At 29.6% G+C, this 13367-nt stretch overlaps 1 protein-coding gene across 1 annotated transcript; it reads left to right on the top strand.

Annotated features, from left to right (window-relative positions):
• The first annotated feature begins 1215 nt into the window (after positions 1–1215).
• On the top strand, positions 1216–10694 carry LOC112728387 (disease resistance protein RML1B). The gene is made up of 5 exons (XM_025778487.3): positions 1216–1905; positions 7366–8461; positions 8548–8847; positions 8956–10342; positions 10444–10694. The coding sequence occupies exons 1-4, from the start codon at positions 1409–1411 to the stop codon at positions 10306–10308; spliced, it is 3246 nt and encodes a 1081-aa protein (XP_025634272.1). The 5' UTR covers positions 1216–1408; the 3' UTR covers positions 10309–10342; positions 10444–10694.
• Positions 10695–13367: the final 2673 nt, after the last annotated feature.

Raw genomic sequence — 13367 nt, 5'->3', positions numbered from 1 at the left:
CAATTGAGAGATTTTTAAAACCAAAAATAAAAATATTTTATGTCTGGATTTACTTATAAAAGTACATTTTATTAGAATAAGAAGTAATTTAATTACTTTAATAAGAAATATGTAAGCACCTTTTATCAAAATTACAATTATGGTCATACGGAATAAAAAACTATTTGGCATTATATGCTATGTTTGAAAAGTATTGTTCTGTATTATTTATATAAAATAGAATAATTACATAAGTTATTAATAAAAAAACATGTTATATTATTAACACTTTAATTCAAAATAAATTCTTTTAATAATAATATGAAATACATATAACAAAATTTTGTATACACATATTACTGCGTGCACACACCAAAGCAATTTAAAAAAAAAAATTAATGTTTTAGTTTTGTTACTGTCTGGCCCAAACTCTTCACGGGTTGGCCCGACCCGGGCGCCATCCAACCCGAACGGTTAAGGGTGAGGCGCCCCGCAACCGACCCGGACACGCGTCCCAGACAGCTTACTTACAGCTGTGGAGAAAACGCCTCGGAGAAAGTGGGTCTGTTCTTGTAGGGCCCACCTCTGACACAGTATATAAGGAGAAAGTTTTACCCTTCCCCCAAGGTACGTCACACATTATTCTACCCCCTTTCACCTGCACATTTACTGACTAGAGCGTCGGAGTGTCTTTGCAGGTGACACTCCTTCTCCACAAGAAGTGCTCGGGACCCCGCCTACACCAGACCGACAGTTCACGACGAAACGAGACCTCTCATCACCAACCAGGATACCAACCCGATCCGTCCGGTACCCGACCTACCGAACAAGTTTTAACAAGTAATAACCAATTATAATTTTTTTTTTAAAGATGAGTGTCATAGAAAAATCTCACATTAAAAGTATTATTATTTGTATAGTTTTACATTTAAAAGGTATGAATTCTTTTAATAGAAAAACTTATCTTTCAGCAGAAATATAGGAATACATTAGTAAATTAATATTTTTTTTTTAAAAAAAATGTTCAAATAGATAACTCAGGAATACATTAGTTATGTGCTTTTCAAAAATTGTAAAAGAAAAAATTTTTCTTCCTTACTTTTTTTTTAAAAAAAAAAAGTACAAATAAAAAACTCAAAATATAAAATAAGTATTTAATTTTTTAGTACTTCTTATTCTTGTATGTCTTAAAATGAGGATCATATATGAAGAGGAATCAACCAAGAAAAGTAAAGCAAAGCTATCTCTATTATGATTTTAAGTTTTAAGTTTTAACAAGGGAGAGGAATCAACCAAGAAACAACCAGGAAGAACCTAGCCACCTCGTTATTATTATGGTTGACTGCTTGACTTCACTTGGCTCTTTATAAAACCTTAGGCTTTAGCCAAGAATTACACGACACTAACAAACACACACACAAAACATTCGATGGCATATTCTCCTTTCTCTAGTTCATCTGCTTTCAATGTTCCTCTAATCAAACATGATCTCTTCGTCAGTTTTCGAGGAACAGACATTCGCACTTCTTTTCTTAGTCATTTGGCAACAAACTTGAAGCGTAATCAAATTGATTTCTTTGTTGACGATGAAAAGCTTCATCCTGGAGATGAGATTTCATCCACCCTCCTTCGAGCAATCGAGCAATCATACATTTCATTGGTCATCTTCTCGGAACACTATGCTTCTTCAAGATGGTGTTTGGAGGAGCTTGTGAAGATTATTGAATGCATGGAACAGTATAAAAGGATTGTGATACCTGTTTTTTATAATGTTGATCCTTCTCATGTAAGGCATCAAAAAGGAACTTTTGCAGAAGCTTTTGATGTCCACAAAAAGAGATATGAGGAGGAAATTATGCAGAATTGGAAATCTGTTCTCGAGAAGACGGCAAATTTATCTGGAATTCATTATCCATCGAAATATCGGTAAATTTTTTCATCCATAAAAATATATGCTTTTGTTATTTAGTCTCTTTTAATGTTTGTTATTTAATTTTATATGTATTACCCTTATAGTGAGTTCATCACTGCTCTTACATCAAATTAGTTTACTTTAAATAGACTAATAGAGAAATCATATATTTTTAGGTAAAAAAATTCAATTTTTTTATTTTTTTTATTTCTTATAAATCACTTCTAATATTAAAGTTAAAAATGTATAAAAAAGTGTACACAAAAATACAAATAATATTCTTTCTTTAAGTATTGTTGGCTAAAATTTAAATTAAAAAAGAGAGAGGAGAGAGAGAGATATGTACTACTATCTAGCAAGCAGCAATCATAGCAACTAGGAAGGAATATACATAGGTGAGTTTTATCGTATCCCTCTTAATTAAGAATAAAAATTATTCTTTCTAGTTGAATTTATTTGAATTTAATTTAATATTATATCATTAATCAATAATTAATAAATTATATTTTAAATCTCAATATTCATATTTGTATACTTTTATTTAAAATATTAATTAATTTAAAAATATATCACAGTTTATCTTATTCTAGAATATCCTTTTAATTATTTATAAAAGACTAGAATATTATTTTGAGTAATGTTACAAAAGATTTAGAGCATCGTTTTTAACATTATAACAAAAACAACCTTTTAGTATTAATAAAAAACTAAAATACCATTTTAAGTTAAAGATTATTAAATGATATTAGAATTAAAATTTGAATAGAATTTTAAAAATATTAAAATATCCACAGAAAATAATTATTTAATTTTATTAGAAAATATAAATTTTAATTTTATATTGAAAAGACTAAAATACACTCGTAGTTCATTTTTAAAAGACTAAAATACCTTTTTAGAATTAATTTTGTTTAAATATATTTAAAATTATAAATTTGAGTATTTAAAAATATTAAAATATCCCTATAATTAATTTAAAAAAATAAAATCACTTTTTAGGATTAAGTTTTATAAACACTAAATATCCTTATATATATGACTAATTAATATTGTTTGATTGTATGAAAAATTAGGTATTTAAATTTAATTTTAAAATGATTAAAACACGGAAAGAGTTCATTTTAAGAAATTAAAATACCTTTCGATCGAGAATTAATTTTAAAAGACTAAAATATTTTTATAATTAATTTTCTAAAGACTAAATAATCTTTTAGGATTAATTTGAAAAATATTAAAATACTATAGGATGAATAAAGATTATTTGGTTTTATTAGAAATAAGGAACTTGACTTTAATAATAAAAAGACTAAAATAATACCTTCTAGAATTAAAGTTGTTTAATTGTATTAAAAAATTGAATTTGATTTTAGAAAGATTAAAATAAAATAACTTTATAGTTAATTTTGAAAATGATGAATTTGGAAAATTCTAATTTAATTTTGATGATGAATAAACATTATTGAAATAATTAATTACAAAATTATTAATTGATGGTTTCAGTGGCTAAGAGAAGGGGGGGTTGAATCTTAGCCCCCTTTTTGCTTCTGAACACTTGCTGACCTAAGAGACCAATTCAGAAAACTTTTTGTCTTTTTATCTCGTTACTGGCCACGAGACTTTTTCTTTTGTCTCGTCCCTAATCACGAGACTTTTCTTTTTGTCTCGTCACTTGGCACGAGATATTTTTGGTTTTTGCTCCTGTGCAGTAGAAACAGAAATGGAGTAGAGAAGAGAGAAAGTTACACCCAGATATATCCTGGTTCAGCTGCTAAGTGCAGTGCAGCCTACATCCAGTCTCCATCACAAACATGATGGAATTTCACTATAATCATCCTGATTACAATCTGTAAAGTGCTAACCCAACTTACAAGGGGATTCCTATAGAATCATGAAACACAACATAGATGAACAAAGGAACTCTAAGACATCTATGGCTTTTTCTTTTAATTTTTCACTCTCTGCCTTTTTCCGCTCTATGGCTTTTTCATTACAAACCTCACTGTTTGCCTTTTTCCATGAGACTCAAGACATGACAAAATTAAACAGAAAAATACTAAACAGAATACATTGAAGGAGAAGAAAATCTGTAAGCTTAGGTAGCTCTGAGAATCCTGTGCCTTGCACTCTCACTGCTTACTTCTAACTCCTTGCTCCAAACAGTGGTTGTTCTCCCTTTTTATAGAAGAGAGAAGCCTCCACATTTGAAGCCAAAACCCAAGCCAACTTCTTCTTCTTCAAGAAACAGAACCGGTTCGGCCACATAGAGAGAGAAGAGATAACCATGCAAAACCCAACATGCAATTACCTCTAGTCCTTTCTTGGTCACCATTCTTCATCAATCCAAGCTCTCCATCCTTGGCTTGCTCTCCAAGATGAATTTCTGGCCCTTGATGTTTCATGATGATGATGACTTCATCTGCTTCAATCTCTGCCTCTACCATCACTTCGCCACTCTAGCTACTTCCTGTGGTGGTTGAGCAGAATCAAAGACAAGTCATGCCTCCAAGAGTCTCCTCCTTGCTGGCCGAATCTTCTTCTTCCTTTTTGAGCATGAAGAGCTCAAGATTTCTTCACCAAATCTAACCATATTTGGTGAAAATCTCAGCCACATCATACTTTTATTTTGGTATGTTTTCTTGCCATCATTGTGATGGTCTTGTAGCTTGCTCTTTCTTCACTTCGGTAGCTCAATGTAGCTTCCATGGCACCCATTGTTTCCTGTATAATAACCGAAGAAGAGAAGCAAATAGAGAGAGAAGAGAGAAATTTGAAAAGCATTGAATTAGGAAAGAGAATGAGATTAAGTGAAATGATTCTTTCCTTGCTGAGTAGCGTGTAGCCATAAGTGCTACAATCAAATCAAGTGTCTTGTTTTCTCTCTCATAGTTTCCATGCGATAAATGACAATGTAATGAATTTTGGAATCCATCACATGGTGAAATGCTTGGATCCGTTGGAAGCATTTTTGCTTTCTTTTTCTATTGGTTTCGGATCATGCATGAGGAACTCTCATCACATATGAACTTGGGCTTAGTTGCAACAATCATTTAACCTGGTCCAATTAATAACATTTGCTTTCCTGATGAATATTTTTCGGATCATGCATTGAGCAAACATGAAAGCATTCATTTTGGGCTTGTAGCAATAATAACTCAATCTGGCCCATGGAGCACAATAAACAATTCAGCCATATTAAACCAAAACTAAATATAATTGGGCTTGCATCAGAATTTTGTTTTTGGCCCAATCAAAATCTGTATCACAAAAATTATTAGTTAACATATGTGTAATCAAATTAATAATTTTGTAATTAATTATTTTAATAATGTTTGTTCATCATCAAAATTAAATTAGAGTTTTCCAAACTCATCAAAAAAGATTTAATTACCTTTTTAAAATTTAATTTGTTTAATTGTATTATAAATTTAAAACATGAGATACTAAAAGATCCTCTTAATCATATTTTAAAAAACTAAAATACCTTTTCAGGATTAATTTTAAAAGACTTTATAAATGGTTTAATTATTCTGTCGATACCTATAGTTTCATCGAATTTTTAATTAGGTCCCTATACTTTTTTTTATATTCGTTTTATTTATCGAAATATTCTGTTAATTCCAACTTTTTGTTACGACAAAACTTAATTACAAAATCTGATATAGTATAAAGACTTAATTAAAAAAATATATATAAAAATCTAATTAAAAATTCAGTAAAATTATAAAAATCGAGCAAATAATTAAACCTATATAGTAGACTAGTAGTGTACTAGTGTCTGAAATATCTCCAATAGTCTCACTTTCTTCTTTTTTTAGTTATTGTTCATTATTTTGGAGAAATCCACATTCTTGTGTTGTTGTCCTATTCGGCTAATTTTTTTTTAGAAATGGATGAGCATGCTGTTGTATTATCCATTATTATGGGTAAGTTTGGTGTTTTTTTTTTAATATAAAAATTCATTTTTTAAATTGAATTATCAAATCAGATCATCAAATTTGAGCGTATTAAAACTTTAAAAGAAATTTGAGGGTCAAATTTTATAATGGCTAAGATGTAAATTTTGTAAGTACACAAATAAAAAATACATATTTATGATTTTAAAATGATAAAAAATTTATAAACACAAATCTGATATTTAAATTTTTTATTTAAAAAAATAAAAAATTCATAAACCCAAACCTAACCATAAGCTTTTGATATCAAAATTTGATGTTTAGAATTTATTTTAATTGTCTTCCACAATTTCATGATAAATTTCTCACTTTCATAATACAACAAAAGATATATTCCTCTCTAATATTTAAAATAAAAAAAAAACTATTCTAGACCATCTATTTATTTTATTAATCAATAAAATATCTATCTTTGAGAAAAATAATTAATTTTAAAAGATTAAAATATCCTTTCTAAGTTAAAATTATTTTATTATATTAAAAATTAGAAGTATCAATTTACTAATACTAGAATACTTTTTTTTTTAATTTTAAAATGTTAAATTTAGGATTCGTTTTAAAAGGAATCAAATAAATTACCTTTTAACATTAACTTTGTTTAGTTGTATTCGAAATTTGGTTTTGATTAAAAAAAAATATTATTTCACACATACATAAAAATATTAGTATAAGAATAAAAATATTTTAATATCAATGAGCTATAGCTCAAATGGTATAGTTTTTCCATATTTGCCAATGAGTAATAGCTCAAATGGCATAGTCTCCACATACTCATCTAAGAGGTTGCGAGTTCGAGTCTCCTATCTTTGGTAAAAAAAAAAAATAGTTTCTCCATATTTATCTGCGGGTTTGAGTCTCCCAATCTTTAGTAAAAAAAAAAAATATTTTAATATCATAATTATTATTATCTTAGTATTCTAAATTGAATAAAGTTACATAAACAGTTTTGAATTAAATATTTTCATAAATTTTCACATAGCTTTATAAATTTGTAATTACATAATTGTTAAATTTTATATTAATTTATATATCTATCTAAATTTCGTGACATGCGCGGATATAGATCTAGTTTCATACTAAATTGTACAAATAAACAGAATTATGCATTCACCTTAAGTTGGTCATATCTGTTTCAATTGAGAAAAGCAAACTGACAAAGATTTGCATGATTTTCATACTCTGTTGGATGAGAGTAAATGCACATTAGAATAAGAAACAGCAATAAATAATACTATTTAGTTACTTTAGATATTAAAAAAGTTAGCTACACATGGAAAAAAAAATTCACTTTTATGAAAAAAAAAGTTAAAAATTAATTTAATATATTTTACTAAATATCTAAATTGCTTGATATAATTAGTATTAAAATATAAATTCACTAAAATCACCAGCTTAAACTTGCTCATTTTCTTTTTTATTACTCGTCTCCATTATTATTGTTTTTTTTTCCCTCTTCTTATTCTTGTCTAATTTTACTTGTACTATGATATACTTTCTCCTTTTCTTTTCCATATACGATAGAAATGAATCAGAACTCATCCAAGATATTGTCAAGAATATTTCGGAAAAATTGTCGCATCTTTTTTCAAATGCACCCCAAGACCTTGTCGGAATTGATGAACATTTTAAATTTTTTCAACCTTTAATGACAATGGAGTCTGATGAAGTTCGAACGGTGGGGATTTGGGGGATGGGAGGCATAGGTAAAACAACAATTGCTAGAGCAATATTTGATAGATATGCCTCTCGATATGAAGGTTGCTGCTTTCTAGAAAATGTAAGAGAAGAGTCACAAAAGTCTGGTAAACACAGCTTATATGAAAAACTTATTTCTGAACTACTTGAGGGAGAACATCTTGTGAAGGGATCAACCCATGCAAGATCTATTGATGTCAAGAGAAGGTTGAGTCGGAAAAAGGTGCTCATAGTGCTTGATGATGTGGATGCATTAGACAAGTTAGATTATCTAACAAGAGAATCAATCTGTCTGGGAGCTGGTAGTAGGGTCATTGTAACAACAAAAGACGAGCAAATTCTAATTGCCAATGAAGGAGTGGATATAAGATACAAGGTTTGGGGATTGAGCTTTGAGAGTTCCCTTGAGCTTTTTTGCTTAAAAGCCTTTCACAAAAGCTATCCTGAACATGGATATGAAGAGCTTTCAGAAATGGCAGTTAATTATACAGAAGGCATTCCATTAGCATTGAAAGTATTGGGATCCTTTCTACACTCAAGGAGCATAAAAGAATGGGAAAGTGCATTGAAAAAACTCAGGGTTCATCCCAATGTGGACATCTACAATGTCTTAAAATTGAGTTATGATGGTTTAGATGATTTAGATAAGAATATATTCCTTGACATTGCATTCTTTTTCAGAGGAGAATACAAGGATAATGTTATAAGCTTTCTAGACTGTTGTGGTTTCTTTGGCGACATTGGTATAAGCACTCTTGAGCGTAAAGCTCTTATAACTATTGTTGGCGATATAATAGATATGCATGACTTGATACAACAAATGGGTTGGGAAGTCGTTCGCCAAGAATCAAATAAAAATTCTGGAAAGCTCACTCGAATAAATAAACCTGAAGATTTCTGCAACTTATTGAAAAATAGTGAGGTAAGGAAACGGTACACCTATTTTTGTTTTTGCTTGCATTAAACCATTACAGTAGCATTTTGTTAGTACTCTTTTTTGGTTTTCAGGAAAAAAGTTTAGTAGAAGGCATTATGATAGACTTGTCCCAAATTGGAGATCTACACTTGAAATCGGACACCTTTAAAAATATGCCCCATCTAAGATTTCTTAAGTTTTATGCTCCTTGGTTTCGAAGACAGTGCGAAGTCTATGTTCCCACAACCCTGGACCCGTTTCCTGCAAAACTCGTCTATTTGGAGTGGGATAGTTGTCCTCTGAATTCTCTACCATCAAGGTTTTGTGTAGAGAAACTTGTTAAGCTTAGGATGTGTAACAGTCAAATTTCTAAACTCTGGGATGGAGCACAGGTACTAATACTAATAGTCTAATATGAACTTCTTTTTTATCTGTTTTCTTTTGACTGGAAATCAAGGATTTTTGCAGAATATGATGAATGTATCTCTAAATTGTTATAGGATCTTGTGAATTTGATAGAGCTTGACCTTGGTAGATGTAAAAAGTTGGTAGAGCTCCCAGACTTCAGTAAAGCAACAAAGCTTAAAACGTTAAACCTTTTGTGTTGTGAAAATCTATGTCAACTTCATCCATCTATTTTATCCATCCAAACACTTGAGGAATTGTTCCTTGATGGTTGCAAAAAATTGAAGAGTGTAAAAGGCAACATAGCTTTGAAGTCTCTTACAAAACTCGGGGTTCAACTTTGCCCAAGTCTGGAGGAAATTTCGATATCATCAGAGAAACTGTGGCTTGCGTATTTGACTTATTTGAGAATTAAGAGTCTACCAAATGAATTCTGTTGCTCTATATATCTTGGGTATCTTTGTCTTAACGAATGCAGAGAGCTAATTGAGCTTCCACACAGCATCAAAACGCTATCAAGGCTAATGGGTCTTGACATAAGTGGTTGTTGTAGTCTTCGATCTATACCGGAGCTTCCACCATCTATTGAAGTGCTTCTTGCTAATGAGTGCACATCACTGGAAAGAATATTCAGTTTGAAAGCAGTATTTAGTTTGAATAGGAGATATATCTCCTTTGAAAATTGCGTGAAATTGGAAGAGGAGTCACTGAATGATATTATGGAAGATGCCAATCTCACAATATTCAGAAATGTTTTGTTTTGGTCAGCAGGTCGATATCAGATGATGAATTATCGTCTTTATCCTAGAATGGAAGCTCGTGTTCGTTATCCAGGGTACAAAGTTCCAGAGTGGTTTGGATGTCAGACAACAGAAGCGTCCATAACAATTGAACTTGATCAACCTTACTACCAGTTGTTGGGTTTCATCTTCTCTTGTGTTGTTTCTCAAAACTTACCTCCTCCTTTTTTTAATAAATGGGGTGTTCTCAATATCAGGTGTGAATACAGCCACTTCGGAGATGATGTAAAGCACACATTTCTAATTACAAGGTCAGAGTTCGTTCACGAAAGACAACGGATCTCTGAAGATCACGTTATTATTTGGACTTATCAATTTCCTGATGAAGACATGTTTAGGGAAATTGAAATGTGTGATGATGATGACAGTACTAGCAACCAAAAGATGTCATTCAGATTCAGTGTTGATAGACCTGATGAATATGGGAAGAGAGTAGAAGAAAGGAAAAAACAGGTTTTTATCAAAGGGTGTGGGGTTTTACCAATGTATGCCTCAACTGTCGTGGATGTCATTCAAAAACTTGAATTGGAGTTCGAGTTGAACCCTCATCATAACTCCATCACATGGCTGGGTGTAGACAAACTGAAAAGCAAGATGATCCGGAAGATTAAAGGAAAATCACATCGAACTCGTGAAGAAGTTGCATGACAAAGAATAGTGAAAGAAAGCTGCTTGATCAAAGGTATTATTAATCAGGCACATTCTAAGATGATTATAATTATATAGAGTGTGCACATTTAATTTGAGATGTTATTGAAATGTACTTATTTTATTCATTTGCAGAGTAATCTGGATTTAAAAGGCAGCAGGGGGAGTACTACCACTGCATTTAATTTTCATTTTCAACATCAGCAAAAGATTCATGCCTCTAATTCCACTTTGGACTAGTATTTGAAAGTTTGTAGAAACAGATGCACCCGCATTCACTTTTGTGATCTTGTAAAACTCTTATTTGATTTGTGTATCCTAATGTAATTGAACAATTTTTGTCATGATTCTTGGGAATGCCACACTTTTGTCATGATTCTTGGGAATGCCACACTTTTGTCATGATTCTTGGGAATGCCACACTTTTTTCTGAAGAAGAGGCAAACAAACTACATACATGCTCCCCTGTTTATTTTTTTATATTTTAAATTAGAAGACATCAATAATTTACATTAGTGAGGAGTTTCTATTCTTAAGGTTCAATTTATGTATTACTGCACGTAAAGCCTTCTCAAAATCACGCGATTTTAATTTATTATGGTACTTCTAGCATTCAATCAAAGGTTCTTGTTTCAATTTTAATAGCATGATACATTTTCATTAATTATATAGATTCTGTTAGCAGGCATGAGTATATGGTTTGAGTAATCATTTAAGCCCCGAAACCAATATAATACGACCAATAATCCAAGCTTGCCTCCATTGAATTTTCAAGAAATGCATCATTACCAAGTTTTATTTCTCTGTCTCTCGACCTACATATACACACTCTCATTATTGTTGCTCAACTGCAGCCCCAGCAGTGTAAATAGAATCAACTTCATTTGTCTCTCACCATTTCAAAACTAGGTCTAATTTATTCAATACTTAGCTACATCAACTCATCATAAAACTAATTTATACTTTGAGTGAGTGATGATTTATGCATTTAAAAATAAAATATTTATTGACATACTATAATCCAATCTAGAGATAAAATAAAAAACCAAAAAAACTGAATATTAAAATGTGCAGAGTCACACTAAAATTTAAAGTTAATATAGTGAATGTAAACAAAATATGAGTTTAAAATTTTTTAATTGACAAGTTAGAACAATGGACTAATAACTCTCGAGTCAAGTAGTAAAAATAATTAAAGAAAAGAATTTGACAACATCAAACCTTCAAAATTTAAGTATATATCGAATCTTAACACTTTTAAGTCATGTCAAATAATTAAAAGAATTCAACCGATAATTAATATCAAGATACACACTGAAAATTATATTTAAACAAAATTACTGTCAAGAATGAAATTATTTTTAAACTAATTATTAGCTAGCTAGGAATGCTTAAAATTATTCTTAAAAAATAAAACAAAAAACACATTTTATTCCGTATTAAAAAAATTCATAAATATTTCCATATCTTGTTGCTCCTTTTGTTGTTGTTCCACAACCCCCTGTATTGTCCTGAATAACCGTCAAAACTGACCCTCACAAGCATCGTGCCCCCCATTCTCTCTCTTTCTCCTCTTTATATCTTGGCTTATATAATATTAACTTCCAAGTTACAAGTTCCAACCATCTTAGCTTTCTCTCTTCTGTGAAATTGTGACGAAGACAATGGCTTTGAACTCCAGAAAGGGAAAAGGGTCAAAATAATGGTTATATAGTCGTCTTGCATACAAGTTATGAATAATTTGTGAAAGAAGAAGCCAGAGCATACATATGGTTATAGCTAAAGAAAGTTTAATCTATGTAGTAGTTTCATCAAATAATATAAAAATAATGTAAAAAAAGATAAATATTTGATTGTGGAACACTAGAACTTGTCGGTTAGATAGATGAGCTAGAAGATGTTTTGTTCATAGTATTAGTATGTGCGGTTGATTCAAAGATTTTAGGACAAACTTCTAAAGCAGTCATTGTCAAGGAACCGTTCATTTTACATTCTCGTACAGCTAAGTGACTCAACAAATTGAATGCTTCTCAATTTTTAAAGATTTTCTCTCTTATCTCTTACCGATTTTATTTTGTTTTTTGTTTTTTTTTTTTTCAATCCCGCTACTCTATGTTTAATAGAAGTGTCTTCGTAGATGTGTCTAATAAAAATATCTTTTTTATAGTTGTGTTTAATAGAAGTATCTTTATAAATATATTTTTTAGAAATGTCTCTTTATAGATGTGTTTAAAATATAATAATTAATTATTATTGACAATAAATTGACAAATAATATATTGGTACCCTATATTTTTTTTTATGCAATGCTTTTATGTTTATCTTCTGATTTAATTGTTGAGTTGTCATCAAAATTTAAAAACTTAAGTGATAAAGAGATTGATACATGTATAGGCCAAACTAAAAATTATAATCAATAGCTCTACACAATTTTAAAGCTACGTCTATTTTTATTATATAAAAATTGATACCCATTCTTTATACAATAAATTTAAATTAAATTTTCTCTTTGAATGATATCAAGTTAACAAATGTAAAAATAAAAACAATAAATAAAAATATAATTTTATATAACTTTAATATAAAACATCTATATTTTTAAGAAAAAAATTCAAATTTTTAAATTAATAAACTATATTTTAATTTATATGATATTTTAGTTGAATAATTATATATAATTATATTATACAAATTATTAAATAAATATTCTGCAAAATATTTTTAATATAAATAATTTAAATTTAACATTAATTTATATATTATCTGATCAATTTTTAAATAATATAACACTTTAATTTTTAAAATACACTATATAGTATAATTAATTTACCTCTTCATACCAACGAACTATAACTCAAATGACATAGTCTTCTTTTCTCAGCTAAAAGCATTAGTCTCACTCCAATCTACACAATGCACATCGTATTTTTAGAGTTTGTACATATAAATTAATAAATTTTATTTGTTGAATATAAATTTAATATTTATCTTGATAAAATAATAATCAAAATTAAAAAAAAAAAAACTAATGGCTTTCAAGAATTTCTCATTTTAAAATG

Source organism: Arachis hypogaea, chromosome 12, assembly GCF_003086295.3.
Source record: "Arachis hypogaea cultivar Tifrunner chromosome 12, arahy.Tifrunner.gnm2.J5K5, whole genome shotgun sequence".
Classification (NCBI taxonomy): domain Eukaryota; kingdom Viridiplantae; phylum Streptophyta; class Magnoliopsida; order Fabales; family Fabaceae; genus Arachis; species Arachis hypogaea.
This window is presented reverse-complemented; position numbering and strand designations above follow the sequence as displayed.